This window comes from Ursus maritimus, unplaced genomic scaffold (genome assembly GCF_017311325.1).
Source record: "Ursus maritimus isolate PB19 unplaced genomic scaffold, ASM1731132v1 scaffold_4, whole genome shotgun sequence".
In the NCBI taxonomy this organism is placed as follows: domain Eukaryota; kingdom Metazoa; phylum Chordata; class Mammalia; order Carnivora; family Ursidae; genus Ursus; species Ursus maritimus.
This window is the reverse complement of record NW_024426552.1, coordinates 64,551,809-64,573,528: the sequence shown is the minus strand read 5'-3', so window position 1 is coordinate 64,573,528 and position 21,720 is coordinate 64,551,809. Positions and strand designations below refer to the sequence as shown.

The 21,720-nt window shown below is 40.8% G+C and overlaps 1 protein-coding gene across 6 annotated transcripts in view; it reads right to left on the bottom strand.

Moving 5' to 3' along the window:
• The window catches only part of CD86 (CD86 molecule), an 84,547-nt gene that overhangs the window by 33,762 nt on the left and 29,065 nt on the right, over positions 1–21,720 (bottom strand). For 3 of the 6 annotated variants that reach the window (XM_008708173.2, XM_040621320.1, XM_008708175.2), the window contains exon 1: positions 7,662–7,693. The exons of the other annotated variants lie outside the window; for them this stretch is intronic. In XM_008708173.2, the coding sequence (XP_008706395.1) occupies positions 7,662–7,678 (17 nt within the window). In that variant the 5' untranslated portion in view covers positions 7,679–7,693. Of the gene's footprint in view, positions 1–7,661; positions 7,694–21,720 lie in introns of those variants that run through there. 6 annotated transcript variants of the gene reach the window in all.

The window sequence follows — 21,720 nt, the reverse complement described above, 5'->3', positions numbered from 1 at the left end:
ATTTAGGAATCTCCCATTGTTTGCAAACCCCAAAAACCAGCATGCTTGACCTAACAAAAGATTTGTTTTTCCTTGGGGTGATGTGTTGAACGGGGACACAAAATCAAATTATATTTTACTATAAATTTAACAAATCACCTTTAATTCAAATTATTACATGAATCAGTATGGCCCATGATATCTTCGACAAATGGTCCCTGTAATTCATGCACTGGGGAGAAGCACTGGGTATGACAAGGAAATCAATACCATTTTAACTTCTCTATTTGGAAATTCTCTCTTCCCCTGAGCAAGAAACTGCCTCTCCTTAACTTCCTCTCATTAATACTGGTGTCATTCTCTGGAGCTATGCAGAGAAATCTTAACATATTCTGGCAAAGCCCTTTAAGAATTTGGGGACAGATATCACATTCCTCCTCAAAATCCTGGCCCAGCAGTGAGTCTTTCTAATATACTTTTCTAACATTAATTTGAAGATTGGACACTGTCCTGGACAACACTTTGGACACTTCATTTGTCAGAGACCCTAATAAACTATGATGCTAAAATATTTGAGATTGACATGATCCTCTATACCCCATGTGATGAATTTCTCTCAACTCTAGCCATGGAATATGTCTGAGGATGGGGGCTTGGGTTAGGAAACCAGTTTCTTCAATGTTGTTGGCTCTGAAGAAGAGCGAAATGTCACTGTTCCCTCCGGAATGAACTTTCAACCACAACCACGAGTCATTGCTTTCTCCAGAGGGCCTGAGAAGTAGAAACCCTGGCTTTTGAAGGGAGGGAGCAAAAAGGGGAATGGGAGAGGAAAGAACCTAAGAATTTACGGGGGGATTCTCTGAGAAGAGATTTCTGCCAGCTCTGTTTAGAATAAGGTCTGTAAGTGGGTGAACTGGCCAAAAACCTAAAGCAAGTATCTTCCATGTAGCTGAAGGTTCATTACAGAAACCAAAGGGCACCTACCGTACAGCGCTTTTCTTTACTATGTGTGCCTGGCTCATCATAGACCATGAGTGAGAGACAGCTGAATGACTAGTTACACTCTTATTCCTCACAACAAAGTGGGATTATTTGCCCCCCACCCCACGTTACAGATGAAGAAATGGAGGCTCAGAGAGGTTAAGGAACTTACCCTAGCCACCAAGTAGTAAATGATAGAATTGAGTTTTAAACGCACACAGCTTCGATGTGTTCTTTTTAACACTGGTATAGTTCCTTTAAAAGTTCCAGCCAGTTTCAGCTGGGCTGTGGGAACAAGGAGATAGGATTCTGATTCTACCTAGTCTTTAGGTAGCGGGGAGCAGCACACCCCAAAGGCCAGGTGTGAGAGTGGCTCCTGGGATCAGAGTGCACGTTCATGGGAGAGAGGCTGCACTGGGGAAAGGAGGACCCAAAGGGTCCCTCCCTATCAGGAGAGTTTCTGTCCTAAGCTTCCATTCATCCCACAAATATTACGTGAGCACCCTTTACGTGCCAGGCAGAGAATGCTTCTCTCTACTCCAGCCCTGGACATGTTATCAGTTTCCTAGCATGGACCTAGCTCCAGGCATGCATTAGTGTGTTTCAGCAAGTCGCACCTAGAAGAGCTCTGAGGAAATACGTGTATTTTGGGCAGAAAGAGAAGGGGATAAAGAAGGGATCTTTTGTGTCTCAGATCTAAGGAAGATGTGGGATCTAGTTCAGGCAAAAGACTGTATGAAGGGATGTGGGGTGGTGGTGGCCAGCCAGAGGGTGGGACGGGAGTGCAGATACCGTGACACAGGAATAGAGAGAAGAATTCAAGGTAGAAGTTGGGGATCAACAGAGAAAAATGTTCCCTGTTTCACAACTTTGTCTGGAATATTAGTGGTGTCAGGATATCAGGAAATGTGCTAAGTTTGCTGGTATCTAAGCAAAATTGTTCATTGAGATCATCTTTCATGTAAACATTTACTGAATTTACTCAGTGACAGGCTTGTTCTAGAGGTTGTGGGGGAAATAAAGATGTGTGGGCCTTGCTCCTTCACCCAGTACTAAAAAGAAAGATAGGGTATACACATATAACTACAATTTAAGCTCTAGGATCAGTGTGGAAGGTGGCAATGCATATTTCCTCCTGGTACATATGAGAGTCCTTGCTTTAGGCAAAGTAGGAGATGATGCTACAACCTCCAAGGAGGGAGGATTAGGTCAGCCTCAGCCCAGTGCTCAGGGCCTCTGTCAGTTCATCCTGTCACTGGACAAACCAAGCTTGCTGGACTGGCATCGTGAATGAGGTCCAGGAGGACCACAAGCTGCCTGAGGCCTTGGTTTGCCTCTGGTTTGACATGCTGCGTGAATTACTTCTCAGAGCACCAGAACCTGAAGCTATATTGTTAGAGCAGCTATTACTACCTTTGAGGTACTGGGAGGAATAGGGTAGGCTTATTTCCTTTTTTATAAAGTTTCTGAACTACAAAATAATAAAGTTGCTGGGAATGGAATGTGTCTGAATTTTAACAAGGCTTCTGACAAGCTGTTTTGTGATATGCTTGAGAACAATACGGAGAAATGTGGGATTGATATTAACTAGTACAGTTAATGGCTGAAAAGCTGTGCCCTTATGTTGTTCATTCATTCAACAAATATTTATTGAGCCAGGCATTGTTTTAGGTGCTTGGAATATAATAATGAAAAAAAAAAAAAAAACAGAAAGAGCTCCTTGTCACATGGTTGCTTATATAGTGGAGGAGCAAGATAATCACACGAATAAGTGTAAACGTGTAATGATGACAAGTGCTACAAAGGAGAGGTTCGTGGTACTTTGAATGTCTATTATAGGACTAGTCTAAACTGAGATTTGAAGAATGATGTGATAGATTACAGATGGACATGTATTCTTTGCTACTCCCCCCATGAAGAAGCAAAGTCTAATCTCTTCTCCTTAAATCTGGGCTGGCTTGAGAGACTTGTTTGACCAATAGAACGCAGCAGAAAGGATGTTTGGGACTTGAGAGGATAGATCATAAGAAGCTTTACAGTTTCTATTTTTCTTGGAATACTCTTTCTCGGGCTCTGAAACATCATGTAAGATGTCTCACTACCCTGAGACCACGATGCCAAAGAGGCCATGTGTTGGTGTTTGGGTCAACAGTCTCAGCTGAGTCCTGCCTTCCAGCCATTTCTGCCAAGCCACCAGACATAGGAATAAAATCTTGGATCTTCTAGATCACAGGTCAGCAAACTGCAGCCTGCAGACCAAATCTGGCCACCACCTACTTTTACAAATAAAGTTTTGTTGGAATGCACCTGTACCCATTTATTTAATTATTGTCTATGGCTGCTTTTCCATTATAGTCGTAGAGATGAGTAGCTGTGTTAGGAACCATATGGCCTGAAAAACGGAAAATATTTTCTATATGGCCTGTTACAGAAAAAAATGCTGACCTTTGCTATACATCAGCACTGTCCAATAAAAATACAATGCAACCACATATATTTTGAAAATTTCGAGTAGCCACATTAAAAAATTAAAAAGAAATACATAAAAATTAATTTTAATGATATATTTTATTTAATTCAGTATATCTAAAATACTATAATCTCAACATATAACCAATATAAAATTATTAATGGATATTTTACATTCTTTTTTCTGAATAAAATCTTGTAGGTATTTTATACTTATAACACTTAGATGAGCTACATTTCAAATGATCAGTAGCCACATGTAGCTAGGGCCTACTGAATTGGACAGTGCAGTTCTAGACTACCTATTCACCAGATTAATACCAACCACCAAGTGACTTCAGCTGATGTCATGAGGAACAGAAAAATCACTCAAAAGCCTGCCCAAATTTCTGGCCCACAACATAGTAAGGTAGAGTAAATATTTGTTGTTTTAAGCTGCTAAGTTTGGGGGCAGTTTGTTATGCACTAATAGGTAAACAGAACAAATTGAATAAGTGTTTTATAGGTGAAGGGGAGTGGCTTGTAAGGATTCTAGACAAAAGGAACAGCAGGTGCAAAGGCACTGGGGCAAGAGGGAGCATGAGGGAAGGTTGGTGTGGCTTAAATGACTAGAGAAGTGGGGAGACAAGCCTGCCTAGGTCAGCAGGGACCAGACCACGCTTATCTTAGGGGTCAGTGAAGGATTTTGGTGTTTATTCTGAGTGCAACATGAACCACTAAAGAAATTAGATGAGTGACATTATGAGTTTTGCATTTTGAAAAGACAGCTTGGCTACTATGTAGCAAATGGATGGTAGGGAAGCCAGAACAGATGCCAGAAGACCAATCAGTTGGCTACTACAGTCATTTAAATGAAAAAAGATGGCCGCTTTGTCTAGGGTGGTAGTAGGAGAAGTAGAAGCGGATAGGTTCAAGCAATATGTAGGATTATAATCAACAGGATGTGAAGATGAGGATAAGGTATTGATTGACTGATTGATTGATTGATTGATTGATTCAGTCATTCATTCATTCAACAACTGAGTGCCAGGAATCACTCTTGTTTAATAGACTAACACAGTGGATGTTATGGGGCTTTTTTACTTTTTCACTTGCACAAATAATGGGATATTCATTTCTCTAAGTAGAGTAGGATAGCTTAATGGAGTCTGGAATGCCAGATGAGTTTGTATTTGATGTGATAGAAAATTGAAAGTGTGGGATTAATATTTGGGAGCAGAAAAATTATGTAATGAAAGTTTAAAGAAAATAAGCGGGTCAGTGTCCTGAGGAAGGAGGTGAGAGCTGGTACCAGGGTGATTAAGAAAGCCAATATTAAAGTCTCATAGACCTGAGATGAAGAGGCTGAATCAGCATAGGGGCAGTGGGTATGACAAGAAAGAGATGAGCATGAGTGACGCCTTGATGAAAACGTGAACCCTCCCTGGTGTATGGTGGACACAGGAGATAGTGATTAGCTATGGATGCACATCATGCATCTTGAGCTTTACTGAGCTCCCCTACCAGCCATGTCTCTTTCTAGCTCAGGCTAGATCATATGTCTGACTTGGTTTCCAGTCTTGTCTTGGAGCAAATCCTCCTGGCCCCCCGTTTGTGGAGAATTTTTCATACATAACACTGCCTTACTTTGAGTAGCTGTCCTTCCCCTCACCCATCTGGGAGCATGGTGTTTCCACACAGATATGAGGGGAACAGCATCAGTGATGCATAGGTACCAAGAAGAAATGTCTATGTAGACTCATAAGGAGGAGAAGGCTGCTTTTATTCATCCCTGATGTTGTGCGTAACTAAGTATTAAAATCAAGAGTCCATTCCCCTCACTCACCCAAAAGAAGGAGCATAACATGGTGAGAGCATTTAGCTTTTCAGTCTCCTTATAACAAGTTTGTGTACAAGACAGATGTCCAGTTCTTCTAGTCATATCTAGAATCAGATCTTTTTGAGTCAAGGAGCATCACTTTTCCAAATTATCAATAGTTTTGCAAACCATTTTTTCCTTTTCTACCAAAAAGTGCCTGTGGGTAAGCATCATGAAAAATTTTACAGGTGAGTCTGTGCACATCTGTTCAAGGGCTCCGCCTACCACAAATAAGACCCACAGAACTCACTAAAAGATATTTATGCCAATCCTGGCCCTGTAAGAGGGCCCCTTCCTGTTCTCTCAGAACCAGAATCATGGTCAAAGAGAGAAAGCCAATGTTTCAAGGGCACAATTTGAGGGACGTCCCCTCTCCCCAATCTATGTACCAACCCTACCCTGGTGCCTGGAATTCCCAAATTACTCATTCCTTGGGTTAAGGCATTTTTGAAAGCCCCTATTAAAATGCAAATGCTAGCTAGAAGGGAGTAATGTTTTTGTTTTTAGCCATTAAGAGTTAAGTTCAAATTAATTTATCTAAATAGGAAATGGAACTCAGAAAGGAATCATACATGTCAAAAGAAGGAAAATAGTGAATGGGAACCTTGCTATTCTGATGCGGAGATGGAAAGTGCTGAAGACACATTTTTCTTCTACACATATTCAAAATGGCGTCTATTTCCCAAACCTTACCCTGAGTGTACTACAACCTCAGGGAGTTCAGAAACGAGTCTCCATATTAGGTTAGAGATGAGGATAAAGGTCCAATAAAGGATTGTGTGCCCAGCCTATGGCCTGATCCTTCTATTCCGCCCCCTAAATACTCTTTATTTGCCTGACCAAGAAAGGTGAATTGTCAATATTTGCTTGGAATCTGGAAAACTACTTAGGAACCTTCCCCCCACCCTCCTTGCTTGTTTCAGACATGTTTTGTTCTTGTTCTATTTCTTCATAGCTTTAGTCTCCTGGCCCAGAGACCCCTGAACTTACCTCCCACCTCTATCCAGTTTTGAAACATGGTATTTGAATCTCGATTTTCTCCTAAAGAATCTGGCTTGGCTTACCTTTTCACCTCTTATCCTCTTTCCTTTCCCACCTTAGCCTCAACTCCATAACATCCAATCCTCATCTCCCAGAAAGAGACATCTGATATCCAGGGATAATAGGGTACACAAAATATCAAGCTCAAAGACATAGTTATTAAACAGTGAGCAAAATCAAAAGAAGCCATTTCCCTGCCTTCAAAGCATTGTTGCCATACAATCATTTTAGTGTGACTATCTAATTAATACTGTTCTCCCACTAGTCTAAAATCTTCAAGAGTAAAAGGACCATGTCTTTTATGCTCCCTGTTAAAAACCCACTACCTATGACATAGTTGAGCCCTCGATAAGAAGTATATTTAGAACGTACCAATGAACAGAGATTTATAAAAGCTTATACACAGGATAGCTCATGTAAATAGCATTAATGGTACCTGCAACAGCAAACACATGAAATAATACAGAACTACAAGCTTGTGCACATACTTAGACTCGTTTAAGTCCAGAGTCTTAGTTCCAAGATTGAGGTTACCAATCCTGGCCCTATGTCAGAGGAATAGACCATCTCCTTAGTTATTACAATTTGAGAGGAGTGGGAAGTTCCCTTGGCCAAAAATTATTTTCACCTGTCTCTCCTTAAATAACTATTAGTGGAGGCACTATTTTAAGCCTATTTGCAAATGCAAATATGTTCATGGTATACAGAACACGAGAAACCACTGCCTGGGCTCTTTTTTGACCTAAGACTTTCTTTTCAAATGAGCTATTGGTCTCTGGTGCCAAGAGGAGACAATATTGTGATGGGGCATTTTGATGGGAAGAAGAAATGGAGAAAAGAGAAAAAAAGAGAGAGAGAGAGAGAGACAGGAAGAGAAAGGCCAAATAAGAAAGCAGAGACTATGCAGAGGCTGTGGGTTTTGCTCCAGTTCTCTGGACTTCTCACTGGCACAAGGGGCTCAGGCAGGGCCAGGATCCTTGGATAGCTTCTCCTGCAGCAGAGCTACTTGGAGCCCCCAGCACCCTGAGGCCAAGGGTGGCTGCTGGTTGTTTGGTAAGTGGTGCCTTCTGTTTCCTGCCTGTCCTGTCTCTTAGCTCACCAAAGCAGACAAAGGGATCTGGCTGGAAGAGACAAGTTTTTGTAATGTCCTACCTCCAACGTAGCCAGACTCAGAATCAAGCCTGATGATCAAAAGCTTTATGCATGTACTCCACAACCCTTCTTAAGAACCCACTCCCTTTCCAGCCGTCAGACCCACCTCTGAACATCTGCCCCAGACGCAGCTTCATCTAACACCATGCTCCCCAGGCATACGAGCTTCATAAGAACATACCTGTCACAAATGCCCATCCACTGCAGCTCCCAGAGACCAGATGCATAAGCCCAGTGGCATTCCCGAGGAACACAGAAGCAAGGTATTAAGAATAAACAAAGAAGAGCCTTTGTGAGCTCCCCAGAACCTCCTAACACTCCTTGTAGAGAAACAAATAATGTCAGGGCTGAGGCTAGAACTCAAATGCAGAAAGGGGAACTGACAAGAAAGAAATAGCACCACAGACAGGGGCTGGTTCCAGATAACTTCTGATGGCAGGTGGGCATTTCCACCGATGAAAATGACTACAAATGCACTGGTGGAGAGTGAGTGAATGTAAAGCCCTGAGGAAACTCCCCAAAGACAGCCCAGCCACAAACATGACAAAGACTGACAGAGATCCAGGAGTGCTGCCTTTGAGGCCCAAAGGTAAAGGTTCAGCTCAGTTTAACAAGTGTTTTACTGGGCAGCCATGTACCCCGTACTGTTTCTGGCTTGGCAGGGCAGCAGGAGACAGTCTGCAACCAGAGAACCCAGAGACTGGGTATTTTTCTTCTCCTACCCCCAAACCATTCATTTGAGTATACCTTCATGGATTCTGTTAGAAACCAATTAACATACACGGCCCTTTTAAAAATTATCCGAATCTAATCCTCATTGTCTTAATCTAGAATGTTTCTATTACCTTGGCTCCTATTCCTGGAAGTGGATGGTACTCTTGAGCCTGGGAACAAATCACAAGCAGAAGACTGAAAGCTGTGTGAATGCCAAGTGGATTTTTCCAAACCTACTGCTTCCGCTGGGACAGCTTTCACACATACAATAATCCTGCCTCAAATGTATGGTTTCTTTTCTGACCCAATCAGGCCCTGAAAAGTCCTCTGCTCGATGGTGTGTGTGTGTGTGTGTGTGTGTGTGTGTGTGCGCGCGCGCGCACGCGCATTTATGTGTCTTCTGAGCCGTCAGCATTTGCCCTCAGGAGAGAAGGCATGCCTCCCTCTGAGCATGCCTCCTCCACTCTCTTGGAGGCTAGCTGTGCCCTGCAGGGCTGGAGAAATTAAAAGTAACAAAGGGAAAGCTGTTTGTTGCCAGGGTTGAGAAGGAGCACCCAAGCAAAGACCTGTGGTGCAGGGGAAGTAGCGTAGCATGGGTTTGGAACTGGTGGCCCAAGGTCAAATCCTGGCTTGACCACTGAGCCCTGAACAAGTTCTGAACATCTCCCCATCTCAGTCTTCTCATGCAGAAAATGTGACCAGCATCCTTGCTGCATTGTTCTGAAAGACAAATGGGATCTTGCTTGTCAATCGCCTGGCACAGAGCACGCTATGCAGCTCCCTAGTCTTCATTATTACTTTTCTGTCTTCCTTTCAGACTTTCCAGTTCTCACTTTGACCTTTTTTGACCACAAAGATTATCCTTAACCACTGGAAAGGTGATGGTCATTCTTCCCAAAACTGGCCTGTCAGTCAACTCCTTCACCTTCCATCCAGGGCCTCTCAAAGCCATAGGGCTCCTGTGTGGGTCCTGGCCCCTGACTCATACGGTCTTCACTTCCTCTCACCCATTCTGTGTGCATACCTTGGAAACTTCATCCTTTATGCGGATAGGCCCCACCTGGGGTTTTCCTCTGGATTTTACAATCGTATATATTTTTTTTATTTGAAAGGGTCCATTTAGTTTCCTTATTGTAACACATGAAATTACCCATGTATCAGGGCACAGGAGAATTAATTTACATTCCCCTCAGTTTTTAAGTTTCCTTCTTTTCCTTGTACTCAGCAGTCCAAATACAAAATAGACTAAATTGGGAAGTCTTGCTGTCAAAATGTTTGGAATAGTATTTCCCAAACTACAGTCATTCTAGCTACTGGTACCACTTCATATCTATGTCAAATCTGTGTTATTTTTTATACACTTATTTTCTCTTGACTTACTTTGAGTCAGTTTATTTTAAAAGGAATCTCTTATCAATATGAAAAATTCTAAAACCCAGTATCATTTACCATAAATGAGGGGTGAGTAAAAATAACACCTCACATAGAGCTTTGGAATTACAGAGACCTGGGTTCAAACTCTGGCTCCACTAGTTGATATGTGTGTGTTCTTGGGGAAGTCACTTAACTTCTCTGAATCCTAGTTTCACCAAAGAGGTAATACTAAATATCTCATAAGCTTGTTGTGAGGATTAAATAGGAACACATATAGATGGTACTTCACACGGATCCTGATATATAGGAGGTTTTTTTTTTTTAAAAAAAAAAAGTTGTTTTATTGTGTTCTCTTTTCCATATCTTCTCTCATCTCCTCATTTCAGCTCCTGCTTAGAGCAGTGTCCAAGGCACTGCAACATCAAATTAATGGGAGATAAGGGGTGAGGCCGGCAGCAGAAACAAAGGACAACGTGGTGCATGGAATTCTCTTACTCTATGACTTCATTAGCATTGCAGGGTTGTCTAAGGGGCCTCAGAAGTCCTCCCAGTCTCTCACTGTGAAGCAAGGACCCCTTCAATGTTATCTCTAGTAGATGGATGTCCAGTGTTTGCTTTCTCACTTATGTTGGAAAACTCACTACCTGATAAGACAGTTACAAGAGAAAGGTCTTCTTTATAGTAATCTCACATCTCTTACCTTTCCCTCCCCAGCCCTATAAGTACCATCTAGTTGTGTCTGCCATTTTCTAAAACTACTGGTATATGTATTTTTAATCCCTTTACATAGAACACTCCAAATAGTTGAAAGCAGATATCAGAAATTTCCTCAATAGTCTATTTTCTCAGCTAAATAGCATCAGTGTCCTCAACTTTTCCTCATACGACATGGTCTCTAGAACCCTAACCAACCTGGTGGTTCTCCCACTGGCACCTGACTCCCTGAATTTATCAACATACCTCTTTGCAGAGAGGGCTCACAGAATGGAATGCACGGTGATAAGATCACTTTCATTAATGAGTCAGAGATCACATAAGCCTGTGAAGAGTTGTACTGGAGTAGCTGACCATGATTTTTTTTTAAATGTCATGTCAGATCACCACCTCCTGGCCCCATCTTATTTGTGTGTTAGTGTTCAGCCAATCAAAATTACTCTGAATCCCATATATGTCTTTCATTGTATTAGTCATCCCTCCAAACCTTATGCCACTCAAAAATTTGTTAAGGAGGCCTTACTCAAAGGTCATCAGAGCCAAGGATGGATGGGGTTCAGCAGTGATGGTGATCGACAGTATCAAATGCTGAGATGAGGTTAATAAGCAAAATGAAGATCAGTTCCTTGTGTTTAGTAAGGAGGAAGTTACTAGTAACCTCAGAAAGCTGCTTTCTGTGTGGGGCTGCTTCCTCCATGTCTCACTCCCAGATGTTCTAACGTCTGAGGAGACCAAGGCTACAAGAAAAAGCAGCAGGAGGGGAGGGGCCATAGATGGTAGCTGGGTCAGGGAAATAGATACCTTCATGATGTTCTTGCTCAACTGTGCCCAAGAGATATTCCTCTGGGACCACATAGTTAGGATCTACTCTGGGGGCAGGAAAGGGCAGAGCTAGGAACTTGTGGACATTTGGAAAGATCAAACACTTGGCCAAATTTTCCAATTCCAGCCATATATTTGTTTGTTATACTTAAATGGCTTCCTGTGGTTACTGGTCAAGAGCCAATATAAAAATATTCTAGGTTGTAGTGGTTCCAATATTGCACAAGATAGTTTCCACAAATAATTGTAGCAGCATTATTTATTGGTATGTTAGCGTTTGTTTTCTGAGATTTCTTTTTTCAAGATTTACTTATTTATCTGACAGAAAGAGAGAGCACAAGCAGGGGGAGGAATAGCGGGAACGGGAGAAGCAGGTTCCCTGCTGAGGAAAGACTGACCTGGGGCTTGATCCCAGGACCCTGGGATCATGACCTGAGCAGAAGACGGACACTTAACAGACTGAGCCACCCAGACATCCCTGTTTTCTGAAATTTCTTGACACATAGATTTTTTGCAGGGGAGAAAGCAGAAGAGACCTAAAGTCAAGGCACTTTTGGACTTTGGTGAAAGCCCATGGAAGAGATACAGGTGTTCTAGAGGAGAATAAAAAAGAGAGTGCTTTTGAGATGCAAGAGGAAGGAGGGGCAGAGGTGTTTGGGTCCTGTGAACGTGGAATCCAAGCACCCCCTTCTCAGTGCTCCCAAGAGGATAAAATCTTTGGGAGTGATGGCTCTTGCCTACAGAGGCAGTGCACTTGGCTCATGGGCCTCAGTTGATAACCTCATTCCCCACTGTGGCATGGGGACAGAGAGCTGCCAGATTTCACAGACTACCATGGTTCAGATAGTTAGGTTGCCAATGGCAACCAAGACATTCCTCCATTTCTAGGCATCAGGTAAGCTTCCTGAATTCTGACTGGGCTGCAGGAAGGGAAGGGCACCCCTGTATGATCAAGATGGAATCTCTTACACAACTGGTCTCACAGGTGAGATTATGTTGAATTAAAGGAAACACGAAAAGTGATTATCTCTTACATACCTGGATTCCTGGCCAAATTCAGACTCTACGCATAGTTCCTAAACAGTTTTTAGTTTAGAAGTCATGCAGCTGAGGAGGGTTCTGTTCTTGTTCCTAGCCCTGCTACACAAACTCTCTTAGTGTAGGATAGCCAGCCACGGCTCCCAGACCTGACTCTTTCCTTTCAACGAAACTCTTCTGGGTTCACAGACAGGGTTCCCTGATACCACTTGAGAGGGAGCGTAAAACATTTGCTATAAAGTTTTTCTTTTACTGTTGTTGTAAAATGTGTTTCTAAAACGCTTCCTCCTTGAAGCATAAACACAGTAACTGCTCAGAGGATGAAAAGATAAGCCACAAAGTGGAAAACATATTTGCAAAGCACGAACCTGATAAAGGACTGATACCCAAAATGTACACAGAACTCTTAAAACTCAAGAAAAAGAACAACTTCGTCTAAAAATGGGCAAAAGATCCGATCATACGCCTTACCAAAGATGATATACAGATGGTAGCTAAGCATATTAAAAGATGCTCGGTATCATATGTCATTAGGGAATTGCTAATTAAAACAATAATGAGCTACTACACACCTATTAGAATAGCTAAAATTAAAAAAAAAAAAACCTGACAATACCAAATGCCGACAGGGATGTGGAAAAATGGGAACTCCCCTTAATTGCTGGTGGGAATGCAAAATGAAATAGGCACTTTGGAACTCACTGTGGCAGTTCCTTACAACACTTAACATAAGCCTCCCACGTTATCCACCAATCATACGCGTAGGTATTTACCCAAGCGAATTGAAAACTTATGTCCACACAAAGACCTGTATTTGAATATTTATAGCAGCTTTCTTTATAATTGCCCCAAACCGAAAGCAACTAAGATGCCCTTCAGTAAGTGAATGGACAAACTGCGGTACATCCATACAGTGGAATATTATTCAGTGATAAATAGAGATGAGGTATCAAGCCATGAAAAGACAGACAAACTTTAAATGCATATTTAATGAAAGAAGATGTTTAATGAAAGAAGCCAACCTCAAAAGGCTATGAACTGTATACTTCCAACTAGATGAAATTCTGGAAAAGGAAAAACCATTGAGACAGTAAAAAGATCAGTGGTTGCCCAGGAATGTAAGAAGGGATGACTAGTGCAGCACAGTAAAACTTTCTGCATGATACTGTAATGGTGGATATATGTTTTAAATTTGTCAAAGCCCATAGAACTATAGAACCCAAAGAGGGGCACTTAATGTAAGGATGAGTTTTAATTAACAATATTCGTTCATTAATTGTAACAAATGTACCACACTAATGCATGATCATAATAATAGGGAAAACCGTGTGCAGGGGAGAGGATATATGGGAATTCTCTGTACTGTCTGCTCAATTTTTCTGTAAATCTAAAACTGTTCTAAAATAAAGTCTATTAATTAAACACACACATGCACACACACACACTAACCACATGCACTGATTTCTGGTAAAGCAACTAAGTTAATGACATGATATTTTAGAGGGCTTCTACACTAGTGGGTAAGAAAATTAGCATCAGTTTCACGGTCCACTGTTCACTTCTCCATGTTGCACACTCATAATCAAACACCATACATAAAACATTGCTGCAAAACATCTCTAATTTTGTATTTCTGCCCTCTATTTCGCCATTTTCTGCATCTTTCTGGTGCAGAATCATAGGTTTTTATGTCAGTTCCTTAGGTACGTTAAAAAGTCCCATTGTTTTCTAAGGGCCAGATCAATAAAAAATAGCTTTCAGTTCCATGTTTCTGGAGGAACATTCTTAGAAACGTAGTTGAGTTTCTTTTTTCTTTGAGGGGGAGATACAGTGTTGGCCTACATTTAAAAGCAATTTTATACAGTTAAGCTTTGGGGGTTGAGTCTTTTTCTTTTTCTTAGCCCAAGTTTTGCAGCCTCCATTTTTATATTTTAGAAGAGGGTAGGGAGGGACCCTCACTCTTAAAACCTCTAGCTCAGGTCCTCTCTAGTCCTGGGCTGGTGTCCCTAGCTGCCCTGGGGAGTCTTATTTTATTCATGAGAAAGTGAATTCACTTTCTCGTGATGCAAATTCACACCCATCATTCATGCGTGCTAAGAAAGAAGGAACATGTATTGTTTCTTAATTTATATTCGATCGACTTCTGAGCACAGAAACTAGGACTCAGTGACACACTTTTGCCTAGATGTCCTCTAAGGAGAAGTCAGAAACAGAAAGGACACCAACAGTTATTTACAAGATTCTATCAAGTGAATGCAAAAGATTCTCATCTATACTTTTTCTCAAAACCAAATGGTGGCTTCATAGAACATATCCGAACTTCAGCAACAAGATACATTTGTTTGGACTGAGGATTACATTAGCATGTAGTAAAAGGCAGGATAAGGAAAAATTGTCAAAAGGCAAGTATCAGAATATGCACATTTTAGAAAAAGAAGTACTGTTGTACCTGGGATGGGTGTGGCCTTTAGATGAACTGTTACTTTAGCAGCATGGGCAAGTGGGGAAGTTGAAGAATGTGGCACCACGCAGAGCTCAGGCTAAGGACAGCAACTCCAAAAGGTAAGGAGCCAGCCATCCCAAACCCAGGCTCTGAGAAGGGTTGGGTATCTGGTGGAGACATGGCAGAGTGGGGTGGAGGTGTCCTGTGGCATACCCAGAATTGGGATTTTCTGGGAAGTGTGATTGCTACAGTGTGGTAGGGGGAGACACTTCGTTGTTTCTTCCAGTGGAACAAGACCCATCACTGGAGGATAGGCTCCAGGGGCCCATTGGGAACTGGACCACAGATCAGGAAACAAAGCCAAGCCAGAGAAGAACAACAGCTTGGGGAACTGAGAGACTCACAGCTCACTCCCTGGACACTAGACATCAGAATTGTAGCAGCAAGACCACATCCAGAGCACCCTTCCCACTGTGCCTGCCTGCTATCTGTACAAACATGTCAGAAAAGGGACTGGCCAGAGCTTCAAGGGTGGTTCCAGGGTGTCCATGGGAACTGGTAACAGCTGTAGACTCTCGTAACAAACAAATACACATATTTTATGCTTCACCTTTGTTTCTACCCATCTTTGTATCTTAACAATATTTCCCATTTTCCAATAATACTTTAAAATCCAGTGATGTAATTGCACCACTTGGAATTTCTACTTTTTAGTTTGCTCTCATCCATTCAATAAATGCTTCACTAGCCTTAAGTGAGTGTAGGCTTGGGCTGGTCCTAGGATACAAAATGAGCAAAAGTAGAGGGTCTCTGCTCTGCGAGAGCCTGCAGGTGAGGGCAGGAGACCTATACCGGTCTAATAATGTCAAGGGACCTGCCCCAAGTGATTTTCAACATAAACAACTTCAGTTATGTAGGATGTCCTAATGATTAAATAACTTCTTAAGAGCATGTGGTAGATTCTAACTAGGTTGTATAGGTCTCAGTTAAGAAAAAGGAATAGGCTTCTCTAAGAAATGTTGGTTCTTCCTCATTTCATATTTTAAATGGTCACTGTGTCTGCATGACCATCAGTCATGGGTGGCAGAGTAGAGAACTCACTCGAGAGAAGGGTGGACTAAAATGATACTTAACTTCTAATTTAATAATTCAATATTCTAGCTATCTAGTAATGTTTACAATACAATCGTAGAATCTCAGAACTTCTGAGAGTTTAAACAAAAGATGGCCTATTAGTTAACAAAATAATTATTAGATGGCCTATTAGTTAACAAAATAACAAATAACAAAACTATGTAAAATCTTTCCAAGATGAATGAAACACATACAGCAGTAAGTTTAAAAATTGATACCAATAAACTACCAACATCAGTGATGGCACCTTTCAGAATTCAACAAAGTAAATATATGATTCCAAATGTATTATTCTTTCAATCTTGAGTGTTACCTGGGAACATTAAACCCAAATTCAGAAGATTGTGATCTCTGAATTTAAAGTGGCCCATTTGCTTAAGGGTATGCTCTTACACATTCTGAGAAACTGTCATTTCTTTCACAAAGCATCTGACATTTACCATTTCCTTTAAACCTTAGTTAGAAAAAATAAAATGAGGTAATATTCTAAATGTAAAAGTGGCTTGAAGAGTTAGGTCCATATGCTTTTTCCTATTTGTGCAGAGGAAGGAATATAATACATAACAAAACTAACACATTTTAACAAATGGCAGCATATCTCAAATTTAGGGAAGCATGATCTGTGAAAGCACCTTTTTATGCAAAATATTTATATAAGAGCATAAATAAAATGTGCTCTACAAAGTAAAATAAAATAGATTGGGGCATTTAGAACACAGCCAATATGACTAGGCTTGTTGAAAAAACAAAACATAACAAAAAACCACTGGATTTTTTAAAGCTTCCATTTCACAACAGGGTTGAGGGAGGGGACATTGCACACTCAGAGGCTCACTTTCTTGTGGCATCTCTGTAACCAAAAGCAATGCACAGAAGACTTCTGGGAACCCTTAAAATATACATTTATCAACCTGGATTTGCAATTTTCAAGTTGATGGTACAGAACCATTGAGATGTAATTTTGCAGCTCCCTTCACATGCCTTTCTCTGGAAGATTCTAAAGGTCCACCACCACACAGACACATTGCTACCTGGAAGAAATTTTCCAGTAAAACAATATGTCACTCTTCCTACTCTTCAGCCATGTGAGTAAAGGGTAGCTTCTTTTGAAAAGTGCCTTAAATAGCTGTCCTCAAATCTGGTTTAAGATGGAAAATAATCTCAGATAAGCCTTGTACCAGTTGGCAAGTTTTAACAAGAGGAGTTGGAATTCTTTTTTTTTTTTAATGTATCTTTACCTTTTTTTTTTTTAAGATTTTTATTTATTTATTAATTCGACAGAGATAGAGACAGCCAGCGAGAGAGGGAACACAAGCAAGGGGAGTGGGGGAGGAAGAAGCAGGCTCCCAGCAGAGGAGCCTGATGTGGGGCTCAATCCCATAACGCTGGGATCACGCCCTGAGCCGAAGGCAGACGCTTAACCGCTGTGCCTCGCAGGTGCCCCAGGAGTTGGAATTCTTAAGGACAGCATTCGTAAACCAATCTTTGTGATTCATGTATTGGAGGCAAAATATTGTATTTGTCATCATACTTGAGTTGCATTTTCACTGTGCCTGGCCTATTTGCATACAAACAAAAGAGACTATTTTTAAAAGAGGTTTTCTGTGTTTTTGTTTTGGTTCTTTGGGATGACTGTGGTAAATAAGGGAGCAAGCCATTTTCATACCTTGGATTTGACACATTGTGTTTATGTCATTCTTCATTCCTCTTCCTCATTACCCACTTCCAATTCATTGGTGGCCAGTTTTGGGGTCTCTGTCACCTCTTGTCTGGACTACTGCAATAGCTTCCTGGGTGTTTCCCTTTCACTCTCCTTACCCCATCATTACCCTTCACCAAAAGCAATCTGATTATGAAACCTCCTTACTTTGAAGACTTGCTCCCTTTTCCCTCATGACCTAGTGGCCATACTTCTTAGGAAGACACAGAAAGCCCTTCACAGCCAGAATCCAACTTTTCTCTTCTGCTTTTATCAGTCAACCCACATAACTTACCTTCTAGTCGCACTTGAACTGTTTCACTGTCCTTTGACCCTCCTAGACCTTTCAGGACTTTCTGTATTCTTTGCCTTTGCACAAGCTATTCCATCTGCCTGGGATGCCTTTCTTGCCTTTCTGTATGCAAAACTCCCCTGTTCCTTTGAGATCCAGATCACTCCACAGTTCACAGTTGGAATCTTCCCTGCCATCCTTCCCTCCTTTTTCACTGTATCTGTATCTTCCTCCCTCCCAAATCACATCATTTACTCTTTCATTATAACAGTTTCCTCCTTGTGTTAAAATTTCACTGCTCATATGGATGTCCTGTCCTGACTTCCACAAGGGCAGGGAACATGTTTAATTCGTTTTGCATTCCTGATACTTAGTGCAGGTCCAGGAAACATTTTAAAGTTAATATCTGTTAACTGATCACTTATAAGCTAGCCATTCTGTTAAGTACTTTAAGTGCATTACTTCAATTAATCTATACAATAAATGTAGAAAGTTTTGCAGATGAGGAAAGTGAGTTTCAGAGAAGTTAAGCCACTTGCCTAGGGACAAGCAGCTGGTGATCTCAAGGTTTTAGCAAGATATAGAATTGAATCTGTTTTCATTTCTAGCTGATAATGCTATATGACTATCATTAGAATGTCAGTGTACTTTTTTGGTGTGGTTTGGCTCTTTATAAGTAAGTCTCTCCACTCTACATTTTACTAATTTTGCAACCTTGAGTAAGTTACCAAACCTCTCTAAACCTCAATTTCCTCATTTTTTTTCAATGGGGAAAATAATACCTAATGTATATGGTTATTGTAAAGATTCAGGGACAACACCTATGTAAGGTTCCCAACCCCACCGCTGCCCATCACAGCAATCACTTATTCCTCCTGCTCTCAGCCGTGTACTTCATATTCTTCCATTCACTCACTTCATTCTTACCCTCTGAAAATTGGAAACTATTAAACCTTCTAACAGATGAAGAAACAGGCTTAGAGATGTAAATAACCTGCCCAAAGTTCCTTTAATCCAAGGAAATTTTCTTCCTCAGTTCCCCCAGAACTAAATAGTACCCTCAGATCAGTACCTAAGTGGTGTGTAAAGGGATCACTCTGCCTGTATGTGTGAAAACACAACTAGAGGCATTAAAGAGATTGAGTTTGCATTTTTTTTTAAACTTTTTTCCCCCTGGCAACCATGAACACTTAACAAGCCAGAGAATTTTCTTGAAAACAGAATCTTGGGTGAGCCACTGCATGGACATATTAACTTTTCTGCTCCCTGCTGTCTAAATTCTCCATGTCCCTCAAATTTCCACCTCTCCACTGAGGCCTCAATCAAGTTCCCCTCTCTCTACCAATCCACTTCCTTCCAACCCCCAAGCAAAGATCTTGGGACCACTTCCAGCCCAGTCAGAAGGGAAGAGGTAAATGCTCTGCCTTAGGATCTGGCACCCTGGGGAAGTGTCTTGCTGGGTCCACATTCTCGAAACCCCTAGCTTCAGTAACTCTCAGCTCTCACCTGTCTTATTCCATTTGGTTATTCCTTCCCACCTGCTGATTCCTCACTGTCTAGGCCAAGGCTTTTAGACTCAAGTGCCTGCAGGGTCCTGGCAGATAATGGAAATCAATGAGCAAAGTAGGCCACATAGGAAAAGGAGAACTTATACCCCATTGGAAATTGAGCAGCCTCTTCCAGATTCACCAGTTGTTACCATATGGGAATGTGGGCCCAGCATTACTGGGTATTCTGATTTATGTGAATTCTCCAGATTTTTTTTAAGTATTGGTAACTAATTATAATTTAAGTTTTAAAATTTTTTTATTTTTTATTTTTTATTTTTAAAAATTATTTATTTTTATTATGTCCAATTAGCCGACATATAGTACATCATTAGTTTTTTATGTAGTGCTCAACGATTCATTAGTTGCCTATAACACCCAGTGCTCATCACCACACGTGCCCTCCTTAATACCCATCACCTGGTTACTCCATCCCCCCACCCCCTTCCCTTCTGTAACCCTCAGTTTGGTTCCCTGAGTCCAGAGTCTCTCATGGTTTGTCTCCCTCTCTAATTTCTTCTCGTTCAGTTTTCCCTTCCTTCTCCTGTGGTCCTCCACGCTATTCCTTGTGTTCCACAAGTGAGCGAAACCATATGATAATTGTCTTTCTCTGCTTGACTTATTTCACTTAGCATAATCTCCTCCAGTTCCATCCATGTCGATGCAAATGGCGGGTATTCATCCTTTAATTCTTATCTTTATCACTTGGTTGCCAGAGGTTGTTTTGGACCCTGACACAACACAGCTCTCTCCTGAGCACAAATCTTTCCACGCACAGATCTGTCTTGCTGCTAAGAGTAATCTCATCCTTTCCTGACTCCCATAATATATGCTCTCATAATGCTTGTTCAGAGCTTTGGTCTGGTATTAGACTCTGTATCAGCTATGCGACCTGGACAAATTATTTAACATCTCTAAGATTTAGTTTTCACTTGTGGAAAATGGGGGATAATAATACTACCTACCTCCTGGAGTTGTAAGGATTAAATGAAATAATATATGATGTGATATAGTATGCCATAATGCCTGCCACGTGTAATGAAGTTTCCACCATTCATGTGCCATGAGGGTATAATAAACTATAGGCCTGCATCACACTTCTGTTATCTGAGAGTCTCTATGGGCATTCTGTGATTGCCATTCCTGACTTACAGACTGTATCTCACCACTAGATTGCTTTTTAACTTGATTTCATCCTGCTTAGCAGAGCAATATAAATTCACTGTAGATTTAGCAATTTCAAAGAAAAAAAAACCCTATTTCTGTAATCCCACCAATCTAGAGATAACCAGTATGACTATTTTGACATACTTGATGCTATGTTGTTTCTATGCATTATTTTCCTTATAATTCCATAACCTTATGATTCCTTCTATCATTAAAAAGTAATCAACACATGTGCACGTACACACACATACACACACAAGTCATCAACAAATTCATTTTTAATTTACTTAACCATTCACCTACTATGAAAAATTTAGGTTGATTCTTATTTTTCATTATATTAAATAATGCTATAATAAACATTTTGTACACAAATCTTTTCCATGTCTCTTATTATCTATATCCTTGAAGGTGAAATTATTATAGAAGAGGAATAAACATTTTTATGATAAACAAAAATGGTAATTTATATATCTTCTAGAATTAGAAGTGCGAATTTGAATACGTTACCCATGATGACTAATAAGCAAACAAGTCTTTATAAATTAAGAGCAGACATTAGCAGACGTAACATACTTGAAGTCCAGAAGGCTAAACCACGGCTTTCATAGCTTTGTGAAGATGTACGTAATTACCAATTATAGGACAAGATTCTTTTTTAAATGTTTTTGGCATCCTACCTTACATAAAATATATTTTAGGTGGTTTTGTTGTTTGGCTTTCACCTTATTCACCTGCATTGAGCCTGCCCTTCTCTTATTAGAGGTTTCCTATAGTGACTTCTGGGTTTTAAGGAAGAATCCATTTGCTAGAACTGAATCAGAAAAGGCAAAGCTAAAGAAATTTAAGACAATTTAAAATACAGAAAACAATAGATTTAAAGAAAAAGAATGTGAAGACCGAAATATTTTATTTCCACGAGACTTCACGTCCACCATAAATTCTAATAAGCCTCATGGCATTGGTGAGTACTCATAGCCACATTTTACAGATGAAGGCACTGAAGTTCAGGGGGCAAGGTAACTTCCCCAAGGTGACACTGCTGGTAAACAGAGAACTACTTATTAACTACTTATTGTTTGACACCAGCCAGACTGACTCAAAACTCTGGCACTTAGCCAAGACATACTGCCTATGGACAAATGGAAAGCAGCTACCTTTGTTCTCCTGTGGAACCTCGCACACTTCATTGTTACTTTTTAAAAATCATCATATTTGATATATTTACCTTGAGAAATCATGTTACTCATTTTGGTGTATTTCTAATGTGTAGCCAAGGACCTGGAACAAAGGTGC